Genomic DNA, 24,281 nt, shown 5'->3' on the forward strand with positions numbered 1-24,281 from the left:
TGGTAAAAGATGAGAAAGAGAGATGAGGAAAGCATGGATTTTAACCCAGAGAGACAACAAAGCGACACATGTTATTACCAGAGAGAAATCCTGAAGGGAAACTAAGAGCAATGCAATTTGTTTTTGAGAGACTGGGACTATTTTCCAATTTATCTACACCTAGGTTCATATAGTTACTGTGAAATAAATGTCAAGAGTGCAGTTGATGGCATTCATTCAGCCTTTTAAAGGACACAAAAACTGAATAACACGTATTATAGATTATTGTTGGAGGTAGATGAAAATGGCCATGACACAGTGTTATAATGTCAACTTAAAAAATCTCTATAGATGCTTTTTTAAACCGTCATGATGTCAATAATACAAATAGTTTTGAGATTTTTTGCAGGATACCATTTTGAAAACAAGACCAAGATGTACCCTAAACTAGCTAAGTGTGTTTGCTTTTTTTAAATTACTACTGCATTTAAATGTCACATTTCTATGCTGTTTTCTTCAGACATAGTAAAGTATATGTGGTTGTGTTTAGGTGGAAACTAAAAATACCATCAGAGAAATGAATATGACAGTATTGCCATGCATTGCACCATTCAGTGTGATGCCACATAATGATACAGGACAGCAGTTTGCTGTAATAGAGGATAATGGTTAAATAAAATGTGTATCCGGCATGTCGTTCTCCATCCCTTCTGACCGGTACATGGTACTTTAATAGGAAGTGCAGAAACACAACCTTGTCCTGTGCCTCTACACAGGTCCTCAAATACACCTATTATATTAACACCCGGTCATGAAATTGTGATAAAAAAAAAAAAGAAAATACTTTTTCCAATTTCACAGGAACATGGTATCATAGAAATGAAATGACTCAATAGGAAAACACGGGAGAAGGGATTGCTCACCAGAAGGCACTCTATAGAGGCGGACTGTATGTTTCACAAGATCATTCACGTACTCAATTTAAAGAGGCTGTATTATGCTTCTTAAGGTTTTTCCCTTTCCTGTAGTGTGTTCTTTAGATTTTTGTAAAGTAAATGGTCTGCAAAGGCTAACATCAGAGGAGTTTCTCTCCCACACACTCCCCCTCCCCCCCCCTGCCTGAAACGCCTCCATTGGACACCTTTGTTTACTTCAGTAACAAAGTGACATCACTACAAAACCCTCGAGCTTCTATTGGCTAGCGCTCCAACACATTGTACGTGATAAGGGTGGGACATCTCCAAGCGGTTGACTAATGACAACAGATTCGGCCAGCTAACCAATCAGAGCAGACTGAGCTCTAGATTCAGATCGAGGGTGAAAAGAGGTGCAGCAGAAACAAAATAAAGCACTCTTTGAACATTAGAGCATAGAAACATGTCACAGTAGAGGCCCAAATACAATTAGGAAACCTGAACATTTGCATAAAAGGGCCCCTTTAAATAAGTTTTTGAAAGACTGAAATAGTAGTCATTTATTTACCTTAGAGCACATGAACATTACCATAGTAGCAATATTATCGCCCTAGGACACAATAAAGTCTGTTCTAACAATGATGTTAAATTCTGTAAACTATAAAGAAAACACAAGCACAAGCACCAGTCTTCTATGTGTTCATCTTTAACAGCTCTAGTAATATTTTCGGATTGCTCAAATATATAATTCTCATCTTCTCGAGTCATACATTTCCCATCCGCTACTGTTTCTTCCAATAATCACTGCCTCTTTTGCTTGTGACACAGAGAAGATCCTGTGACTTTGTTGTATGATATGCGAGCAGACTGGTTGGGTCGGACGCTGAGAGGAAACACAGTTGCAGGGTGTCACATCAGGGCAGAATGTGACTCACTGTCTGTGCTCTGCTGAGAGCACACAGCAGGCAGGTCAGTGTAACTTCAAATGAGCTTTCCACAGACACAAACATATTGTATACACAGTTTGAGTGTTTTTCTTTCAGGTGGTAGACAAAAGCTGCGGAGTAGAAGGAGGAATTACTGCACAACTGGCTATTATGGACACTGGAGCTATAAATGTAAATGTCCAGGGGCCTCATTTATAACGCCTTGCGTAGGATTGTCGTAGGAAGGTTGCTTACGTAGTACAAAGCACAAAAATAGGTACATACATTTTCCGCCATTTTCCGATTCACAAAACGTTGCGTACCGGCGAGGGAAGTGCGTACGGCACTCCCTACGCCTGTTTCCCTTGATAAATCACAATCGACTCGTAACGCCCATATTTGCCTATAAATAGTCAAAGAAACGCCCATTCATTCATTCATTTGACTGACTGCATGAAGAAGATCGCAGGAAATGACGATAGAACAGCTAAAAAAGACATCTCACACCGTGTCAGATTTAGGTTATTGTGGGGAGGTCGAGATAAATCATATTGTTTGGTGGATGCAGTTTGAACCAGAGTAGCAGCATGGAGGTCGGATCGTCACCAAAATAAATAAATAAGTGGTCCGAAAAAAGTTAATGACAAAAAAAATACACATAACCTAACCTTCCTCAGGCAGTGTGTTTGTACCGGGGACAGGAGACACCCCCTTGATGAGAAACTAAGAAATGATCGGGGAATCCCTCCGGAGTGGAGTCATGACGACTGGATCTGAATTATTTTGTTGTATTTGGTGGTGTGTGTTCCAGCTGTCGATCAGCAACTATATATCCATAATCCACCAGTTAAAGGAAATACAACTAATGTGTTGTGTTATATTAGCTGTACAATTTACCACATATGGTGTTCTTAGTTTCCATACCTCCTGTGTTTTACGAGCGACTTATCAAGTCTTGGCAAACGGCATAAAACACGATTAAACGTGATAGTATATAAAACCATGCTCGTATCTACAACCTATAGAAAAGCAAAACGGCGTCAGTTTAAACGTAATTCTGTCCTCCTGCTTACCGCATCATTTATGAGAAAACATTTCATAACAGTAACACAACATATTCGAGGTGGTTTTAAATAGCATATCCGCATTTATTTATTTCTCCAAGTTATGTTTTTGTGTGCACTGAGGAGTCGCAAACAGGCGTTTGTTTAATCATTTAAAGATTGGCTTTAATCAATGTTTGAAAATGAATTCTTCATATTTGATAAATGAGAGGTAACATTTTATTTATGGTATTATTTCCACATATTTCTCTCTATTCTTCCTTCTGCCAACGGTGTCGCAGTTTCTCGTCTCTCCCGTTTGTGTGCTTAGTGCGTACGCATGGGTTAGAGTTTGCGTGGAGGACAGCACATTTTCCCGTCAAGTTAGTATTTTATAAATCGCAAACATTGCGTAGAAACTGGCGTACGCCATTTTTTGAGCGTATATCCCTTTATAAATGAGGCCCCAGATAACGGTTTGAGTAGAACAGACAGCTGTTGTATAATCTTTTATAGCTTCCTTATCATGTTATTGGTGGTATAACTCTCCTGCATTGGACAGTGACAGTCCTTGTCAGTTTTCACAGTTAGCACCTGCCCAAACATGTTTTAGATATTACGGAACATCCGACAGATGTGTACACAAGATTATAGACAAACAGACATTCAGGAATCACAACGGTTTAGTAACTGGATTAACGGTGTTAGATTAAAACTTCCCCTTTTGTTGAATGATAGCAGTGCCACCCATCAAAGGAAAAGTTTTAGAAAGTCTGAAGCTACTGTTAGCAGCCAGCTAACAGTAGCAGCATTGGCAAGCAGCTAGCATGAAAAAAAATTCACCTGTTTAGCTAATTATTAATTAACATGTTTTATGGTCAAGTGATCAGAAATAAATGTAAATTATTCTGTAAAAATAGGTATTTTTTTATATTAATCCGAAGGTTCTAACTGTTTTATTACTAATTTCCCGTGACACAAGTACCAACTGCGCTTTCTCATTCATACTTACTGATTGAACTACAATTCCCATGATGCAGTAGGCAGGACACAGGCCTCACTGGCAAGTTATCACATTGTTGTTCCTAATTACCGTTATGCTAATGACTGCTATCAGGGAAATTAGTGTTTATTTCATTTCCAAATGAATTGCAGGCCGTTTAGGGAATGTGCTATTACAGTAGACGATAAGCACACTCATTGTTGTGGCCTAAACGAGTCTAATGGGAGCTAATAACAAGGACACACACACACTCACTCACAGAATACAATCAGCAAAAGTGTGGAGGCAAAAATAGACACAAAACGTACATGTCTTAATGTGCGCACAACAACAGTTTTATTACTCACGTGTTTTGACAGGTTGGCGCTCTTCGAGTCAACATCATACCTGTAGCAAAAAAAAAGGAAAAGAGAGTAAGAATCAGTGCATTAGGAAGTGATGGAGGGTGACAGGAGCTCAGCTGGGAATTTGAGATTACAGAGTAAATCAGTAGGGCCAAGCAGCTTGTCAGAGACATCGCACCAGAGGCTCGGGGTATTCCACTTCCCAGCATCATAGGCATCCTCTGTTAAACTGACACGAAATGGACTAATTGGCAGTCACACATAAGTGATAGAAAGACATACAGAGAGAGATATTGTGCCTTTGAGTGTTAGTCACAGCAGGTTGTATTCCTCTATTCCACCTCCAGGTCTCTTACTTGCACTGGCTCCTGCAGTGCAGAGGATACTCCAAAAAAGTGAAGCAAGTTGAGGTTATTTCACCCACCACTAAAAATGGATTGCCACTTGCAGGAGAACATTTGGAGGATTGTGTGTTGTTGTCATTATTCTAAATTAATCTGATTCCAAAGCATGACTAAGCATTCATAATGATTTAGCAATCACATGATAGCTTATCGTGAGTGTCTGTGACTTTTTCCACATTCAGAGTGTTTCTCTCGTCATCCACCCTCTGGGAAATGATTCATTATCAAAAAATATGTCCACACTGAGCGACATACAGACAAATCCCCTACTTTTGTTTACTCTGCTTCTCTGTAGTTGTATACAGATGACTGGAAATTAAAAGACAAACAGAACTAATAACTAGAACAAATGTGAACCTCATTTAACTCATTTGTGGCACTGCTTCTCATTTGATCTCCTTGTGACGACACAAGACGAGTCTAAAGCCTAAAGCTAGTAGCTTTGTGAGCCTGCACATAAACACAGCTAATGCTAATGCCAGTTAGCTCATGCTAATTTGCGCATGATGACAATGTTGGCAAGTAGACGTTTAAGCACCTTATTTTGTTGTGGTAGCAGGTCAATATTTTGCTCATTTGCACACAAAATAAATTGGGAGATGAGGATTAGAAATGCCATAAGTATTAGCCTTGGATTCATCTTCTGGGGAACATAAATGTTCCTAGCAATACATGTAATTATTGTTGAGATATTGTGGGGAAAAAATCTACTTCACTTTGACACTAGAGGAAAACGAAAGTAGTACAAGATATATTGATGTTGTTATTCAAAAATCAATACATGCAACCTGCTAGTGGTATAAAGAATTAAGGTGAGGTCCATTAGACCAAGTGCAGTTAGTCATTCATATTCAGAGGATACACTGTAGTACTTCATAACACTTTCACAAAGGTCCCATCTTCATGGCCCTTGGAGGAAGCATTTTTTCATCTGCCATCATCTCAGGTCAGGCCGCTAGTTAGCAAGCGAGGTCCGCGCACACGCAACGCAACAACACACCAACAAAAAGTCTCCCTTAATGCTCAGTTACATTCAGAAAACCACTCAAAAACAGAGAGCAGAGACACATGCATTCATCCTGTACATTTATCAAGCTCGCCTAACAAATGAGAAGGCATAAAACATTTTTTTAAATCACACAAAGATGTTCCTACACATCCTGAGCATAAAAATGCACAGCACTAAAAAAATAAAACGTTTGTATATGAGGATTTTCACATAACTGCTCTGGAAAACATGCTTGAGCTTTGTGTTAATGTAAAATTTGACAACGTAAAAACACATTCAAGCTCAACTCCTTACAGTTCTAGCCTCTGTGCTATTTGTGAATCAGAGAAAGGATAAAAGCAGCTATACAAAGAAACTTCAGGAAGAAAAAGTAACAAAAGTCTCCATTTATGTATGTAATGTATACTGGGTTGTAACATGTCGTAGTACAAGTGGAGCAGGCAGCGAAGATATGACAGGTTAAAGGCTTCTCTTTTCCCTGAAGGAAATCTGTCTGCTCCTATATCGCACCCGCCATCCCCTGGAACCCTGGTTGTTATGGTTACCATGGCTAAACTGCACACAGGGTTGTCACCATGGCCACACACAGTATGTGGGAATGCACACACAAGACATCAGATTTGCTTTCGTCTCGGAGCGGGTCTTCCCACGTGGCCCGGTGACAGAACGAGTATGAGATGTGACAGAGACACCAGCTGGGACTCTGAAACAGCAGCACACACACAGAGACACAGCACTGACTGGAAACCCAGATAACGTACGTAAAGATGACCACATCTGCTTTTTTCACCCTATTGATACTGTGAGAAATGCCTATTTTTTTTACAGTATTTTTCAGTGTACGTACTGTATCAGTATTGACGTACAAGAGAGGTGACAAGATACAATATCATAAGTGTAAATCTTTCAGCTTCTATTTCAATTCTTGGCGTCACGTTTTGATTCCATAATCAATTCTCAATTACAAATGGATTCTTCAGTTTGTATGGATGCTAATTTTAGGTTTATTCCCGTTTACGGTGGGCTTATAAAGGCGGTGTGGAAAGTTTGTGTGAACATTTTGAGTTTTTGTATTTAAACATTTTTAACTTATTGTGATAATGTAAACAAAGGCACAAAGTACCATTTATTTATGTACAAACAAATCCGATTTAAAATACATTTATTTTTACATTTTCATTGACTTAAAACAAAGTTTAAATATATTAAAAAAATTAATAATATTAATCAATATTGTTCATTAAAAAAAAGTATTCAAACCCACACAAAGGTTATTTATTAGGAAAAAACATTTCAGAAATAGATTTTTGAAAGTTGTGACTCGATTTTGAATCTTAGAAAAGATAAGAACCATGATTCTTAGATCGACTGATTTTTTCCACATCACTACAAGATACATGCAAGAAGCACCACCACCTGAGTGGTAACAAAGGTGGATCAGTCTGTTATCAAAGTGAGGAGCAGGTAGTTGCGGGCACACCTCTACTTTATTTTAAACAGCATTATTTAAAAGAAAAACACAATTGAATCTTCAAAGAGAAAATATTATGTTTGCAATTAGACCAGGAACAATGCCAACGAAGCTGTGAAAAGTAGTTCAAATAAAGAAAGACCTCTACCCACACTACCCAGACAGGATGCAGAATCACTAACTCCCCTTCACAGGGGTCCCGGTTGGGTTTACTGACGTTGCTCCCCTGGTTCATAGATTATAACATAATTAGTCTCCCTCTAATAAAATAAAGCCACTGAAATCCCCTCAGTAATTCAATGAGAGCTGTGATCTGAGAGCAAATTAGGAAAGAGAATCCCCTCAAAGGCTGAAAGGCAGTCTGGTGGCTTAATGAAGCTAAATACTAACTCTCCTACAGATAGCATCTTATGCTGCTATGCAAAGGAACGCTAATGAAGCGTGAGATGCATATCAATGCCATAAAATATACCTTTATGTGGTAAGGTAATCACTAGTACAGGATGAGAGATTCAACTAGGTGAGTTACTTTCACAAGTCTTTACTGATGTGCATTTTGAAGGCATCAGCACATTCATAGCAGGTTGTGATTTAGTGCCACATAGTGCTGACACAATGTGTTCCATCTCACTACTGATATTTTGAAACTCAACACAATTAGCTTTTTAAGTAATTAGGGTCTCTGTTACTTAAGTAATGTGGAGAATTGCTTTGTGGTAGGCATGCCAATTCCACAGTCTGCCAAATAGCAGCAGTAAATGCAATGTTGGACAAATACCAACATTGCTTTTAAAGCAAGCAACATAGTGAGCATTGCAATGCATCTAACAAATTAGGTTCAGTCTGAGCTGTCAAGGCTGAAGAGAAACATTAGAAAAACCTTTTTTTTTATAAATGTTGGCATGACTATAAATTATATTTGCTGAAAACCACTTTTCAGATCTGCATTAATTTACTAATCCAGTTTGTAAATACCCTACTTTTTTCATTACATTGCTATATTGAATTATGCCCTTGCTTTTTTCTTTTATAAGCCTTTAAGGTGGCATTTGGAGTTTTCAATTTACGTAAATAAAGAGTACATTAGAGAAATGTAGGGAACGGAACTGTGTTTGATATAAAAAAACACCATATTTTTAGCTACAGCATAAATTAAATGTGAAAGCAAATCGTTTTTTCTTCTTTGCAGGTGACATCTGGAAACGTAGTTTGTATTTTTAGGAACTAATAATGTAAAAGAAATGCTTACTGGAAGAGGCTTCAAACATTGAGGAAACCAAATATTAACTCTTAAACCGACCTTTACAATCCTGGAGACAGAATCAATCCCTGCAAATATTACAACCATATGATGCGCAAACATATACATACTAGGGCTGTGCAATTAATCGTATTTTAATCTCGATTATGATTTTGGCTTGCAACGATTACGAAAACAACGTAATCGAAATAAAACGATTATTTTGCTGCGTGCGCATTCGCCCCTCCCTAATAGCCCTCACGGCTAGATTGTGAGTGTACATATTTATGTATAAAAGACATTAAAAAAAAGTGCATTTTGCATGATAGATCCCCTCTAAAGTAAATTCATATTGAACAAAGTAAAGAAATGTAAATTATAGTTTCCGTCCAAAAAAAAACATTACTTATAGTGAAAACCACCCTTGAATGATGGGATAGTAGACTGAAAGCTTTAGGAATCCAAACTATAACATATAATAAGTACCCTGTATATAGATTGATGCAAAACAAGTGAAATTTGACCTTTTTAGAGAGGTTTAGAAAAAAAAAAAAAACACTTCTGGGGTCATTTGGGTGGATTTGCCATATCTCTGGAACCCATCGGTCGATTTTGGTGATTGACACCACTTTTGAACCGTTAGAGCCAATAGAATCGAGGGGAAGTTCCTAAATCCATCTAAACATTACCATTGGTGAAGAGAGTGATGCGCAGCCAGCATGCCCAAAACCGGGAGCTGGGTTAGAGCTCTCATACACTCTATATGAAAACTCAGTTTTTGACAAAAATGTTATGATGGATTATCAGTAATCATTTCAAAGTGACACAGAGACATTGGATTAACCTTCAGCAGTGTTTATATGCGTTTTAATGCCATTGAACACAACAATAAACGTGATTATGATTTTTGCCATAATCGAGCCACACACACACACACACACACACACACACACACACACACACACACACACACACACACACACACACACACACACACACACACACACACACACACACACACACACACACACACACACACACACACACACACACACACACACACACACACACACACACACACACACACACACACACACACACACACACACACACACACACACACACACACACACACACACACACACACACCACACACACACACACACACACACACCACACACACACACACACACACACACACACACACACACACACACACACACACACACACACACACACACACACACACACACACACACACACACACACACACACACACACACACACACACACACACACACACACACACACACACACACACACACACACACACACACACACACCTTGAGACCTCAGAAATCGGGAGCATTTCCAAAACCACCGCCGGGGGGGGAGGGGGGGTGGGGATGCTAGTGGATCGCCGGAGCTGTATTAGATTAACATTAACATGCTTATTGTAGTTGTAAGTGCACTGCCTTGCGGCCTGTAGCACCATATGTGTGGGCTAGACCTGTATTTTACAGGAAAGGAGTGAGCAGAGGGTAGAATTGTCGATTCTTGTTCTGTTTGCTGTGACTATGCAACCCAGTCTCACGGCATTTCGTGTTATTAGTCACGAAATTAATTTAATCTATTGATTCGTGTTCACCAACACGATTTTCACCTTGTTTTCGTGTCACACAGAACGATTTTAAATGCAATGTATTTCTATTGGTAGTATGTTTCGTGCCTGCAACACGTCTTTTTGTCCGGTCGGGTCTTGGAAGACCAGAAGCTGTGTGGTTCATAAAAACATGTTCTTACTCAATATCTTACCCTAAGCCTAACCCTAACCCTTTTATTTTAAATTGTATAATGTCTGAGTTTTTTTGCCGTCAGTGAGGAACAGAAATGGGGCTCAGAGCCTCAGAATACTGACATCTGTATTTGATGTCATCTTTTTTTCCTTCTAATTTGTTATTATTTGGTGCAGGCACGAAACATACTACCAATATAAATACATTGCTTCTAAAATCGTTCTGTGTCAGAATACTTAAATCTGTATTTTTTTAAATGTCTTTTTCCTTCTAATTTGTTATTATTTACATTGCTTTTAAAATCGTTCTGTGTGACACGAAAAAAATGGCGAAATCGTGTTGGTGAACACGAATCAATAGATTAATTTCGTGACTATAACACGAAATGCCGTGAGACTGGGTTGGACTATCTTCCATCCTCACCCTCTCAGACTTTCAGTTGCACGCGCTACGCTACCATGGAAACCAAACAATGGTGTAGCTGTATTAAAGTCCGAGTGGAAACAGTCCTGAGTAAATCTGATTTTGTCAGAAATCGGGAGAAATGCGGGAGAAATATGACCCCGGGAGGAAACCGGGAGAGGGCAATGAAATCGGGAGTCTCCCGCGAAAATCGGGAGGGTTGGCAAGTATGACACACACACACACACACATTACTTACAAGTCAAATCGCAGGTTCTGTCGCTCTTCAAAAAAGTAGTCCAAAATGAATTTCCGCACAAAGTCCGGGTTTAGCGTGTTGTCTATCACCTCCGTTCTCCCAAACTAGATAAAGAAAGGAAGATAAAGACAGATAAGAATACCATTTGGATTAGGGCTGCTCAATTAATCGTATTTTAATCGCAATTACGATTATGGCTTGCAACGATTACGAAAACAACGTAATCGCAATAAAACGATTATTTTTGTATTATTATTATTATAATATATATGTAATCAACTGTTAAAAACATACAGTTCAAATTTCTTTTCTCCAATAAATTGATGTTTTCAAAGTAAATGGATAATCGTTTTTAATAATCGTGATATCAATTATTGACCCAAATAATCGAGATTATGATTTTTGCCATAATCGAGCAGCCCTAATTTGGATACATTTAAGCTAAATCATTGTTTCTTCTACATATTGCAGTTTTTATAGGCACTTAGTGAGGTTGTAATATCTCCTGGGAAGAACTAATCTCCAGCAGGTTATCTCTCGTCAGGTGACTCATCAGGGCAGAGGCTGAAGCATCAAGTCAATGGGGGTCAAGCACATTGCCAGTTTGGCATTTAACTTAGCCTATTAATAATGCATGCAGATGATGGGCTACTCAGAACAATGAATAAATGGCAATGATTGAAGCTGCCCCCTGGTTTCCATTGCTGAATATTCATCATTGTGAAAGTGGATGCAGTGCAGCCTAACGAGAGTGCACACATGCACACATAGTTACTGGTTGTGTCCACAAGCACAAACAAAGTCTAGTTATTTATCATAATTAGTTGACATTAAATAATGATATTACTTTCTTTGTGTTGCACATTGTGATTGTTTAAATATAAATGATCTACAGTTTCTACAATAGGATGTAAGCTTTATTACTGTTAAGCTGACAGGCTTCTTTAGCCATTATTAGCAAGTTAGGTGAGTTAGCATGCTAGCAACCTAACATATGGTGGTTAGCATCATGCCTGCTAAACATGAGAGTTTCATCATTGTCTTATGTGAATTCCTTTTGGACTCAAAGTCGGACATTTTACCTGGAACTACACTGTATTACTTTTATCTGTGAACATGTTGCTATGGTGCTTGTATTTTATCACGTGGTATTGCTAACAATGGCTTACATGGCTAGAACTGGTATTGTTAACTGTTCTGACTTGTTGAACAGGAATGTGGTCAACTTGGGTGTGACGGTGTTCCCAGCTACGATTACGACTCTGATGGTAAATGGAACGCAGCATTAGTCAGCTTGCTAGCATGAAGAAATTAGCATTTAACTTAAAGCATCACTGTGCAAAACCACAGCCTCAGATAGCAACTAGCATAGCTGTTGCCTCTTATTGTACCATAGCTAGCTTGATAATGCTAGCCAGAAGTAGATTTAGGAGTAGATAAAGATGCATTTGAGTGTGTTTCCACTGCTTGTTTGTTTTCACCATTGGTCTGTTATAAAATATAAGTTTATAAGGATAAAATGTGGATAAATGTTGGCAATGAAACATAAAATCACTCTCTTTAACACTCACCTCTCTCCACTCCTTGTTGCCCATGCCTTGTGCGTAAAGAACACATACTGTGGATAAAATGAACACATAAGATAACATTTAGAAACATGATAAAACCCATGCTAATAGCATAGTTTTCCAGCTTTTTTATTCTAAAAACCTTCCTAATTATCAATATACTACCTGACAACTGTACGAAAGGATTGTAAATTATAACATCATATTATTGAAATGGTGGCTAAGCTAACAAAGGACAAATGAATACAGTATTACTCTCATATAACACCAAGCTAAAAGTGTTATTGGATCCATCCGAATATGCCTAACGAGCCATAAATGCAGGCATTATGAATAATAAAACTACATCAAAGCACCTAATAGTTTTATTCATGAAGCCCAACATGTTTTCTGTCTTAAGATGGTGAAAGACATCATTTGCGAACATTATCCAATTTCCCCTTAACAGGACAATTTAATAAAAGGAAAATTACTGAGCTCACTCATCATACACTTAATTTCTCGAGGCCTTTGATGTGCCTCTCAGATAAGTGCCAGAAGGATGTAGGAAAGGAACACACACGATATTTCGTCTTATTTCTGGGGTCTGATAGATAATATATTTCTGGGAAAAGATACAAATAAAACCAATTATAAAATAGAAAACTTCTTTGCGGTTTTGGATGCTTATGTATTGAAGGGTTTTATGACTCAATCCCGCTTGTACCTGAAAGCAGTGGTTGCGTTACAATTTCTTGTTGTCTGTCAAATTTGATCACTGCTCTCATTTTAAATGTATTTTTACCAGCAAGTGACAGATCCAGGGTATCTATGTTTCTCATACACCCTTTTATTTCCTCTTTTCTTTCCCTCCTTGCTCTTTCTTGCTGTCAGTCTGGTTCATATCAGGAGTCCGAAGACGCCATGCTCAGCATAATCGTGATCACCACTCAGCAAGCCCTCCTCCCCCTCCTCCACTCATCCTCATCATGTTACCGTCATTCTCGTCATCGTGTTTATCTCTGCCATCATTATCATAGAGTCGTTTATTCCTCATGCTTTTGTGAATATGCTGACATATGTATTACAAAAACAGTATGTGTGTATTAGTGGGTCCAGTGATCTACTTTATACTTCAACCAATATTGTACTTTTAGCTCCACTACATTTGTCAGACAGCTTTAGTTATTACTTTGCAGATTCAGATTTTAAGCCAATATAAAAAGTAAATCAACTTATAAATGAAAACTGACATTTATTAGAGGGTAAAATATCCAGCAGCAGTACATAAAGTAATACAAAATAGCTCTACATGTACCAACTGTGATGAAAACATTAATGTATCAATAATCATAATCTAGTCATTTTGATGCCAATACCTTTTTACATTTACTTCAGTAAGATTTTGAATGTACGACTTTCACTTATAACAGAGTACTTATTAAAATGTTGTACTGCTACAAATGAAAAGTATATATAAAAGTAGGAGCCATTGATATCTATTCATACATCCTAAGACACACCCACACACACATGAAGCTAATTAACTATATGATAAGTTCTCAAATAAAGTTTTTAGATGCCAAATAAGTGAAGTCATTTAGCAGACAAGGGGGTTATTGATCTTCCCTAACCCTAACCAGATCTTCTCATCTGAGTCTAAGGAAGCGCACAAGCTATTTTCCAAAAGGTCGATCTCCTCCTTTAACTAACAGCCTTGTTACTAAGATAATTATTATAATTGTTTTAACTGCTGGATAAAGAGGAGAATTAACACCATTTTTTGTAAATCCATAGGTCGAAGCCTCTTAATTGGCTCATGCATTAGTCACACTTCTCCAGCAGAACTTACGCATTTAGTGAGAAAAAAACACTTAAGGAGTGACTCATGACTACATACTGCAACACAAAAGACCTTCGACTGGTCCTTTTTTAATTCGTCTCGCCATTTAATCCCATTATTTTTGACATTGTGCACATCTGTTCTTTTTACATTCATTTCCAATTGTACCCCTTGCATATCTAATCTATCCTTAACTTCTTGTTGAGCTATTTTTTAAATGATAAAGAGGCAATCATGCAGAGACACACAAACTTGTTCACCATGGGTTTATAAGACATACAGATATGTGGTGGATCTTACTTGGGTCTGATTTGGAGAAGGTGTCCCTGTCCAGCAGGTTTCTATGGAGACACAGAAGGGAAAGTGGTCAGAAACACAGCTTCGTTGTCATCCAAATATGGCAGCGAACACATTTTAACACGCAGACTATTCATGGACTCTGTTGGATATGATTCAGCACGTTAGCATCACACTCTGTTTACAGTATCCCACTGAAACTCTTATCCGAGGTGGTAGAATACAAAGAACATATATTAATAGTACTAAATATAACAGCCAGATTATCTTAACAAGATTTTAAAAAGCATAAGCCTATTTATAGCTCATGAAAATAACATATGAACAATAAACTGATGCTACTAGCAGGTGTTGCCTTGCCTTAAAAAGGCCTACAAGCTAAATCAACCTGCTCCCATAAAATGTGTATTCATTCACATCTGAAAATAGTCCCAAATTGAAATCCTTCCTTATCACATACACAGCAACAGCCCTGCGCAAAAAGCTTTCACCTACATCCACTACAAATCCTCAGGACATGCATGAAGGCCATTCAACTTATAAACAGACTTTATTTATCGGTATTCAGATTTTATGGCTCCTCATTTCATGCTTGAGAAACATAACGTCTAAGATCATAGAGTGATATATTGTTCAGCTCTCTGTCTAGGCAAACCATTGAGATTCAGCTGAGATGAACATTAATAAAACCGAAGAATGTATGTTCGCCCTCAGAAAAACAAAGGAGAACTAGAGGAAACCAAATGGCTTGATACGAAAGTGGCATAAGACCTTGTCATTAATCCTGATTTGTGAATAATGAGATGAATGATGGTGGTGATGATGGCACCTAATGATCTAGAGAGGAGAGGAGAGGAGAGGAGAGGAGAGGAGAGGAGAGGAGAGGAGAGGAGAGGAGAGGAGAGGAGAGGAGAGGAGAGGAGAGGAGAGGAGAGAAGAGAAGAGATTGGGATCACTGACGTGTCAATGAGGTTAAATCACTCTAGCGTGTTAAGGGCCTCCATAAGAATTAAGATTTGCTCTCCAATCTACTTCCTTTCATCTATTTCAGGTGCCCTGCTGTATCCTGCTGGTGGAAGGGATATGACAATGTGGGTAATGATTCCTGTCATGCTATCAATTCAAGGGAAAGGCTGTGAGACAGAGACAAGTGTTCCTTCTTCAGCTCACTTATTTCTCTTGTGTGAACTTATGAACACTTCCTATGGCATTTTCCTCTCTGAATGTTTGTTCTCAAAACAAAAGCCCATCAGTCTCTCCTGTTTGTTGGCGACTTCTATGCGAAAAAAATCCAACTTTTGTAAACTGCCACATCACTAATTTCAAATGTTGTGATATGCACAATGATTTCCCGCCACTTTTGCAAGACTTTCAAGAAACTTCAAGTGTTTGGCTAAGGTTTACAGTTTCTGGTCATTTACTCCCACAATTCAAAGGCACACACACACACACACACTCAAAAAGACCTGTCAGTGTTTGACTTTTTGGTTTTCAGTAGTAACTCAAAATGATCTTAGACAAATATTACTTTAGTTGTCCAACAAGTTAGAGAATCTGTTGCCTAATAAGAAAAGATAAGGCCTATTTCTTGATCTACACTTTCACTGCCATCGCCTTTCATTTGACATGGACATGGAAAGATGAATGCACACTTAAATGTTCGAAAATACAAGCTATAATGCAATACTGTGACACTATTCGGGTGGTGTCATTTCCCACTCTGCACCCCCACAGACGGAGGTACACTTAGGAACACATGTGAAAATACACTTTCTCCCATTGAGAGCAGATTTGAAGCAACACACTCTCTGACTGGCTGCTGCTCAGAGCACATCACACATGGTGAAACTCCAAATGGGCTCCCCTCTGTGCATGTGTGTTTTGAGTGAATATGTCATTTGTGTGTGTGTGTAAGACACATTTTCAGGATTTCCACTTCAGCGGATAATTTGAATGAGTCATGGCTCTTTTCCTCTCGCTCCTTTCCTCTTTTCATCCAGAGGCAGGCCATTCGAGCCATTCGAGGCACAGGAATAAAGCTACTACACTAAAATAGTGTGTTAGTATATTTAGCAGTTTCCAAAAAATTATATTTTCTCATACGAGTATTATGGAAATTTGATTTAATGCCTTTAAGGTTAAATAAAACACAGCAAAATAGACACCCTAATAGAAAGACAGATGAATATGTCAATCAACTTATCGGTTAAAGCGACAAGCAATGGCATACTGATGTTAACGGCAAAGTAAAGTACTAATTTGTGTCAAAGAATATTGATTTCTTCAATCCATCTCAATCTTCCCTGTAAAAAAAACAACTTACTGCTACACCTTCTGGTTATGCTATGATGAATTACTTTAACAAATATTTAAAAAGGCAGCCTATGACAATCTGTTAAGATGTAAAACATTATGTATTTTTTCTGCAAAAGTACACATCACATGGTAGTACCCTTTTCCAAATAGTCACCTATACAGCTCTTAAGTGAATAAGTGAAAAAATGTACAAAGCACCCCCATTATGTGATTAGGATGAGAGATGTAAACATACATTTTACAGAGAAGCAGTTAGCATTTCAATGGCATTCCCTTTCTGAGAATAGCATATCAATGTCTTCTGATTTTTATAAGAATTCTTCCACATTTCCTGGGAATTCTTGAATGGGTTTCATCTACAGAGAAATTGCAGATTTATTGCAAAAATAAATTAGGTATGCATACATGCAGTAGGTAGGTCACTCTGGATCTACAAAGCCTTCAAACCAGATCATCTTCAGGATGAATGCATTGCATCACTATCCAATGTATCTGTACATTCAGTGGTTTTAAATTCGTCATCAAGCTAAAAACAGTTTTGGTCGTTAAGGTGATTTTTATTTAAAAGAAATACGTCACAACTAGGTCGAAATTCATTCAAATGAGCTGGATATTGTACTTGGGGTCAACTGAGGTCAAGGCGAACCTATACACGTCTTTGACAGTTGACACACACATTTTTAATCGTACTGTCATTAAAGGGAATCCCTTTCCAGCTGGCGTACTCCAGTCAGATATGACAGTGCTGATCTCAGATCTGATCAAAGCATCTATGTCACCCCGGCCATGCCTCTGACGCATTACTTTTGACAGCTGTCAATCAAAGCAGCAGGAAGGGAAATCTGACACAAGATGGGGTGGGACACACACACACACACACACACACACACACACACACACACACACACACACACACACTACACACACTACACACACACACACACACACACACACACACACACACACACACACACACACACACACACCACAACACACACACACACACACACACACCACACACACAACACACACACACACCACACACACACACCACACACCCACACCACACACACACACACACACACACACACACCAACACACACACCCACACACCACACACACACACACACACACACACACACCACACACACACACACTCTCCCTCTGAGAGTGTTAATAAAATGGGAGGGGGAGGAACTTAAAGAAAAGACAACAGAGATATGGAGAAGGCAGCATCTCGTACTGATATGACAACTGTAATTATGTTGAATGCCTGGTTCTCTGTGTGTTTGGTCAACAGCAAGAGCCACGGGGATAACAGCAGAGTGGGGACGGGAACCATAGCAACTACTGGCAGCCAATTGGGGCAACTTGACTGACAGTCGTGGGTGTGTTTTCTGACTGGGATTCCATCAGTGCTGTAGTGTTTGTGGTTGTCAACCTTTCCTTCAATTCCCCTCACCTCTCTAGCTTCTCCCTTTCCCTTCTTTCACCTCCAATCCAATGTTTTCCCCATTCCACTTATTTATTTTCTTCTTTCCCTTCATGTCTACTCCCCATCATCGGTTTATCCCGCTCTGCTTTGCCATCATTCCTCTCTTGCCTCCTTGTTTTTTAAATGATTGAAAATATCTACTGTGGCTTTTTTTTTTGTTGGCTTGGAAGGCCGTGTCCCTGACAGTGTGTTACCTGGGCGACACAACAGCAAAGAATCCCCCCGGGACCCTCACATCCCTCTCAACGCTACAGAAATAAATTGGGTTTTTGGCTCACTATAGGAGAGGAGAGGAAATGATAGAGAATGAAAAAAGATAGTTGTGAGAAAGAAACAGTACAGGTGTGGAGTGCAAAAAATTAGCCATCTAGGTTTTGCTGAAGTGATACAACACTATTTCAGGTCTCCAGAACAAGCCCTTTTTCCTGTGACACGAAATGAGCTACAGTTTGCATGAGTGTGCTTTTGACTGCATGCCAAAACCACTAAGGATTTTAGATTTCTTAATGTGGCAATTGGTTAATGAAGAACTATAAATTAAGCTACATTTTTCTGCTGAGTTTTCAAAGGAAGGCAACTTAATCAGAATATTGAATTAGCTACTCTACTCTGTGCCAAAGACTCAAGTTTTATTCTAATTGCTGGTTTTCATCGAACGATCTAATCTGATATTGTTTATGACACAGATATGCATTTCTCTAGTTTGGTATTTTCGGTTATTTGGACCTCATTTACAGTACCTGTTTAATAACTATATAAAGCAGATCTCAAGCCTGATAGACGCTATGCTTTTTAAAATATCATCACATTTCTGCTTTCAGACCTCTTGTTGAGCTTTCCACACTTCTTGCTTTTACATATTTTCTATTTCCAAGTCAACTCCTGTTCTATCCTCTTCTTAGGGGAAAGGGATTTTCTCAGTGAGGGCTCAAAGCAGTACTTCCTGTTCTGACTTCTTCTTCCCCTCCTCACTTTTCCTCTCTTTCTGTCTGTCTGTCTCTCCCTCTGTTTGACCATGACCTGAATCGGCTCTGTGGAGACTCCACCCTCTCACTGAACTAGAATAATTTACACACATGTAGATACACACAGGGAAACCACATGGAACAACCTGTGCATGGTCCAGTGATATTCCAGTTCAACTACCTCCAATGTCCTTCACAAACAATCGCTTTAATTAGGCTTTTACGATATGGCAAGGTCCATTATATCGTGGGTATTTACTTAAGATAAAGAACACACACATGGAAAAAAAACAGCAATGCTAATGGATGGAAAAAGAGTGACACGTTGAGGAAGACTTCCTTTTACGATTTACCGGAGATATTCTGCGTTAGACCCCTGGCACACTTCTTTCCTTACACTTACATATCTTTTGGCAATTGAAAATCTCTCTTGAGTCATTTTCCATGTGATAGAAATGACACCCGCCATGATTGAGTATGCAAAAAAAAACTGTTATGGATGCTAAGAATGGGGGAGCTGCAGTGTCACTAGGAAAATCAATTGATAACCTTTACGATTTGACGTTATCATAATGGAAATATCTGTATGACGTAGCAGGCAGTTGTCTTTGGACACTAAAATAAAGCGAGAAATTGAATTTAATCATGCGTACTGCCTTATTTTAATGTCCTGTAAAGGGACATTACGCAAAACAAAGGCTCATAGCTGCTCCTATTTTCAAGCAGAACTTGGCAGCTATATACAAGTTATAATGACTTCAGTTGTACCGATGAAGTTGAGTAGTATAAAAATAATTTCAGGTATGATTTCCCTTAAACTAGGGTTTGATGCGACACAAAGCAGCAAGAAGGACTTCCCGCATCCGAGGAGCGTGTGAATGTAGCATTTGTGTGGTGCAATTCTAGCTTAAGGAAGCATTGTTAATGGAGTTTTAAAGCTATTCTGGTGATGTTACAGTATGTTCATCTAACTGCTCTCATTCCACTCCGCTCCTACAGTCACACTGGCTTCAACCTTGGCTTAACAGAAGTGGAACATCTATATTACAAATGGATTTATCTCAGCTTCCAGGAGCAGCGCAGGTGGAACACAGAGCAAAGACTCACTCAGTACACCAGAGAGCGGCTCAAAGCTGCAAAAAGCTGCAGACGGGAGTGTTAACGCTAAAGGGACCCTGCAGTGCGAGAAACTCATTAAATGTTAATACCAACAATACTGGTAAACGGAGCTTTGAGGGCTTGTTCAAATACAAGGTCGAGGTGGAATACCACTCAAGTTGTATGCGAAGACAGAACAAATCATAAATAAGGTTTAGAAAATATCCTTTTATTCCTAATTCTGAATCCAATTCAAGTGTTTTTTGGGTTGGGATGTTAAACACGCTGTCTATATCAGACCCATACTGTATTAGCATCCATTACCTATTAATACAGGCTCTATTCTCCAGGACTTTAATGCACTTTTTCTGTATCACATTCACCGCCGCATGACTCTTGGCTGAGTGTGGAGACGTGCTTAGCAACAGAGTAATATTCTCGGAAAGATGTGGAGCGAGAGGAGACAACTGGGCATGCTCAGATGCTCTCAACAGGTCGCTGAGCACAGCTACAGGTACCTGCATCTCGTTACCTCTTGTGTTCTTTCTCTCATTTTCTTTCTGCGTCACTTCTTTCCCGCTGCATATTTACCAATCTATCCAATTTACTACTGATGTGAATTTGGGAGAATGAATAAAAGCACTTTCTTAACAATTCCAACCCATTCTCTCTATCTCTCTCACACACATACACACACACACACACACACTGAAGGAGAGCATCAGCAGCTTGTATTCTCTCTGCTGCCCTAATTCTTCTTGACAAGGGCTGGGAGAGCCAAGAGAACATCTCAGTACACACACACACACCGTCAGAATATCCACTTACACACTGACATGTGCAACAAAATACACATCAGTCATAGACAACACACAAACCCACAGCTGTGCTGGTGGCATTTTACCTTAATTGCCTTTGTCAATGCTTTCACTGCAGTTTAGTTTCCTCCAACAACAACACCGGTCTTTTTATGATTGCTTTACAAGCGGTATGAGGGTAAGAGAATGAAAACAATACACTATTTGTTTATGATTTAGTCAAACAGTGCATAGACTAAAATATGACAGGAGTGTGTGTGTATGTGTATGTGTATGTGTATGTGTATGTGTATGTGTGTGTGTGTGTGTGTGTGTGTGTGTGTGTGTGTGTGTGTGTGACAAACAGCAACCCTGGAGGAATTCAAACAGCCTTTGTGCGATGTGACCGGGATGGAGATGACTTCATTAGGCCAGCCAATTTCTATCTTTCTATCCCCCCCCCCTCCACCACTCCCGTATCTGTCTCTCTCTGGCTGTAAATATGTCTCTGAGGGTGCTTTACTGTATGTCGAGCAATCTCCCTGGTCAAATAGTTTCAATCTGTGTCGCACTGGCAAATCTGGTGTGCACCCTTTCTTTAGTCAGGTACAATCAGATATAGCCCATTTCTGTCACCGAAAATGCCAAAAAATGTAATTTGGCAAGCGGGATTTAAAGGAGATGTTTTGATTTCTTTTATTGTGGCTTCATGTCCCCCGGGAGGCAATCATCAGAGTGAAAATACAAATGTCCGAGCATCAAATGTGATCGGATTTGTATGTGTGTGCCGAAAATGTCATCAGCTGTCTGACTGACGGGAGACACAGCAATACAAATATCTGCTGGTGTGTGTGTGTGTATGTGTGTGTGTGTTTAAAGGCTTCTAATCGCATGTTTGCATTGTGTATATGTCTGCGTCTGTCTGCAGTCCTTCAGCTCAATTGGTCCCTAAGGCTTTCTGATGTACATCTGGGTATATTGATGAATCAATGATTCTTCTGTAATGGAACGTTCTCTGATGGCCCATTAAGCAGAGCTTTTTACGCCCGTATGACCCAAAGGTCAAGAGGTCACCACGCTCAATTATTCTCGGGAATATTATGAAAAATTATCAAGAAGAACATCTGCTAGATACTTCTGGATAAATGACTCTTACACTAGGAATACAACATACAACATTCACATAATTGCCAAGCAGTGATTGAATTTCATCTATAACATTTGTCAAAAAGTCCACACGAATTTCAGTTAGAGGATAAAGTCAAACGAATAGTAAGTCTCTTTTTGCCTTTGAGTTAGTGATGTGAAAGGTGTGTGTGTGTGTGTGTGTGTGTGTGTGTGTGTGTGTGTCCTTGAGTCTGTTTTTATCACCTGCTTTTTAAAATAACACCAAAGCTGTCTGACCTTGAGAGTGAGGGTGAGCGTGTACACCTATTACCTATTATATTGTGTGTGTGTGTGTGTGTGTGTGTGTGTGTGTGTGTGTGTGTGTGTGTGTGTGTGTGTGTGTGTGTGTGTGTGTGTGTGTGTGCGCGTTTGTGTGCGCTTGTGTGCGCTTGTGTGCGCTTGTGTAGCCCTTGACCTTTGCCAATGACTCGCTCTCCCTCTTCGTCAGATCTTTATCAATCCATTTTCTCGCTGCAGCTACACAGCTTGATGCATGAAGCGGGGGCATTGTGTCACTTTGTGGCATGTGCGTTTTTCAAAAATGTGAGTGTGGCTACAGAGCCACTGAACACACACATGATGCTTGACACAGTGCACACTCACACACACCGACACACACACACAGTGGCTGGTGACTTATGTAGAAAAGCACCCGCAGTGAGAGAATAACAGAAGCAAGGAGGTCGATAGTAATTTCCTCCTAGTGCATAAATCTTTACTGACCTGACTTGAAAAAGCCCAAACCTGATTACGGCACACACACACACACACACACACATCTATGCACACACACACTCTGCTTCACTGGGAACCAGAGGTAAAGTACGACAGTCAAGACAGTGGCATCAATTGGTGGAGGCTCAGAGAGAGTTTCTTCAATATAGCTTTGTCTGGCTCCACTGTGCTCTCAGCCAAAATCATTTCCCCCCCCCCCCCCCCCCCCCCCCCCCCCCGCTGCTCAGAACCACATGTAAACAGACGGCAGAAGTTACGGGCCATCATGTCATCGCGCACACTCCCTTTGTGCTCGCGCTGGCATTGAACCGGCACTCAGCGGGCGACCCCGTCTCCTCTTCAAAGTGATGGTTGTCACCGGTGTCTTCAATAAGCGAACCATTATGCGACTTCTATGGGTTCCAGAAAGGTCAACGCAATCAAATCCCCTAGGGGGAGGGGGGGTGAGCGACCTGAAAATAGATAGCGGGTCGAGCGGGACTCGTGATGTTAAAGGGCGGGGTTGTAGGGTAAGTGGTTCTCCCGTAACACAAGGTGGAGGAAGATTTTCTGTAGGCGATCTACAAGAGAAATTTGTTGTATAATTATAATTGTATAATTTTAATTTTCGATTGTGAAATTTAAAATGGGAATCAATAGGATCAATGTCCCTGAAACAATCGATAACACGTGAATCTGAGAGTCACAACTTCAGGGGAACACCTCGGTCAGCTTTACTCTATCTCTCCAAGAAAAACTTTGACGCTAAATACTTCGCCCCTAGCACTGGCTCAATAATAAACGATAGCAGTTCTAAGACACAACTTCTAATCTGAACATCCATAGTGTTTTGGGGGGGGATTTCTTTGTCAAGATGACTGAGAATTAGGGCTGCACGATATTGGAAAAAACTGACATTGCGATTTCCCCCCCCCTGCGATATATATTGCGATATGAAAACATACAGGAATTGAAGAAAAGACCGTTTTGTTTTTTTTCCGCAAACCATCCTTTCTTGAACTTTAATGCTATACAATTGGTATTTTTTTAACTATATTTAACCGGATGAAGGATTTTAGTCACGGACGAATTGTAACATGACGTGTTTGAGTTCATTTGCCTGCTTAATATCGCAAGTCCTAAAAAAAAAAATGACAAAAAGAAATTGAAAAAATCGCACGTCCACGCGATGTGAATATCGCGCATGCGCATATCGCGATTATCGTCACGATATATCGTGCAGCCCTACTGA

General features: G+C 39.5%; 1 protein-coding gene across 1 annotated transcript in view; it reads right to left on the reverse strand.

Moving 5' to 3' along the window:
- LOC117483172 (copine-8) overlaps positions 1 to 24,281 on the reverse strand; it is a 74,936-nt gene that overhangs the window by 44,631 nt on the left and 6,024 nt on the right. The window contains exons 2-5 of the mRNA XM_034131384.1: positions 14,481 to 14,521; positions 12,362 to 12,408; positions 10,791 to 10,894; positions 4,213 to 4,252 (exon numbers count right to left, since the gene is read on the reverse strand). Of these exons, the coding sequence (XP_033987275.1) occupies positions 4,213 to 4,252; positions 10,791 to 10,894; positions 12,362 to 12,408; positions 14,481 to 14,521 (232 nt within the window). The remainder of the gene's footprint in view (positions 1 to 4,212; positions 4,253 to 10,790; positions 10,895 to 12,361; positions 12,409 to 14,480; positions 14,522 to 24,281) is intronic.

Source organism: Trematomus bernacchii, unplaced genomic scaffold, assembly GCF_902827165.1.
Source record: "Trematomus bernacchii unplaced genomic scaffold, fTreBer1.1, whole genome shotgun sequence".
In the NCBI taxonomy this organism is placed as follows: domain Eukaryota; kingdom Metazoa; phylum Chordata; class Actinopteri; order Perciformes; family Nototheniidae; genus Trematomus; species Trematomus bernacchii.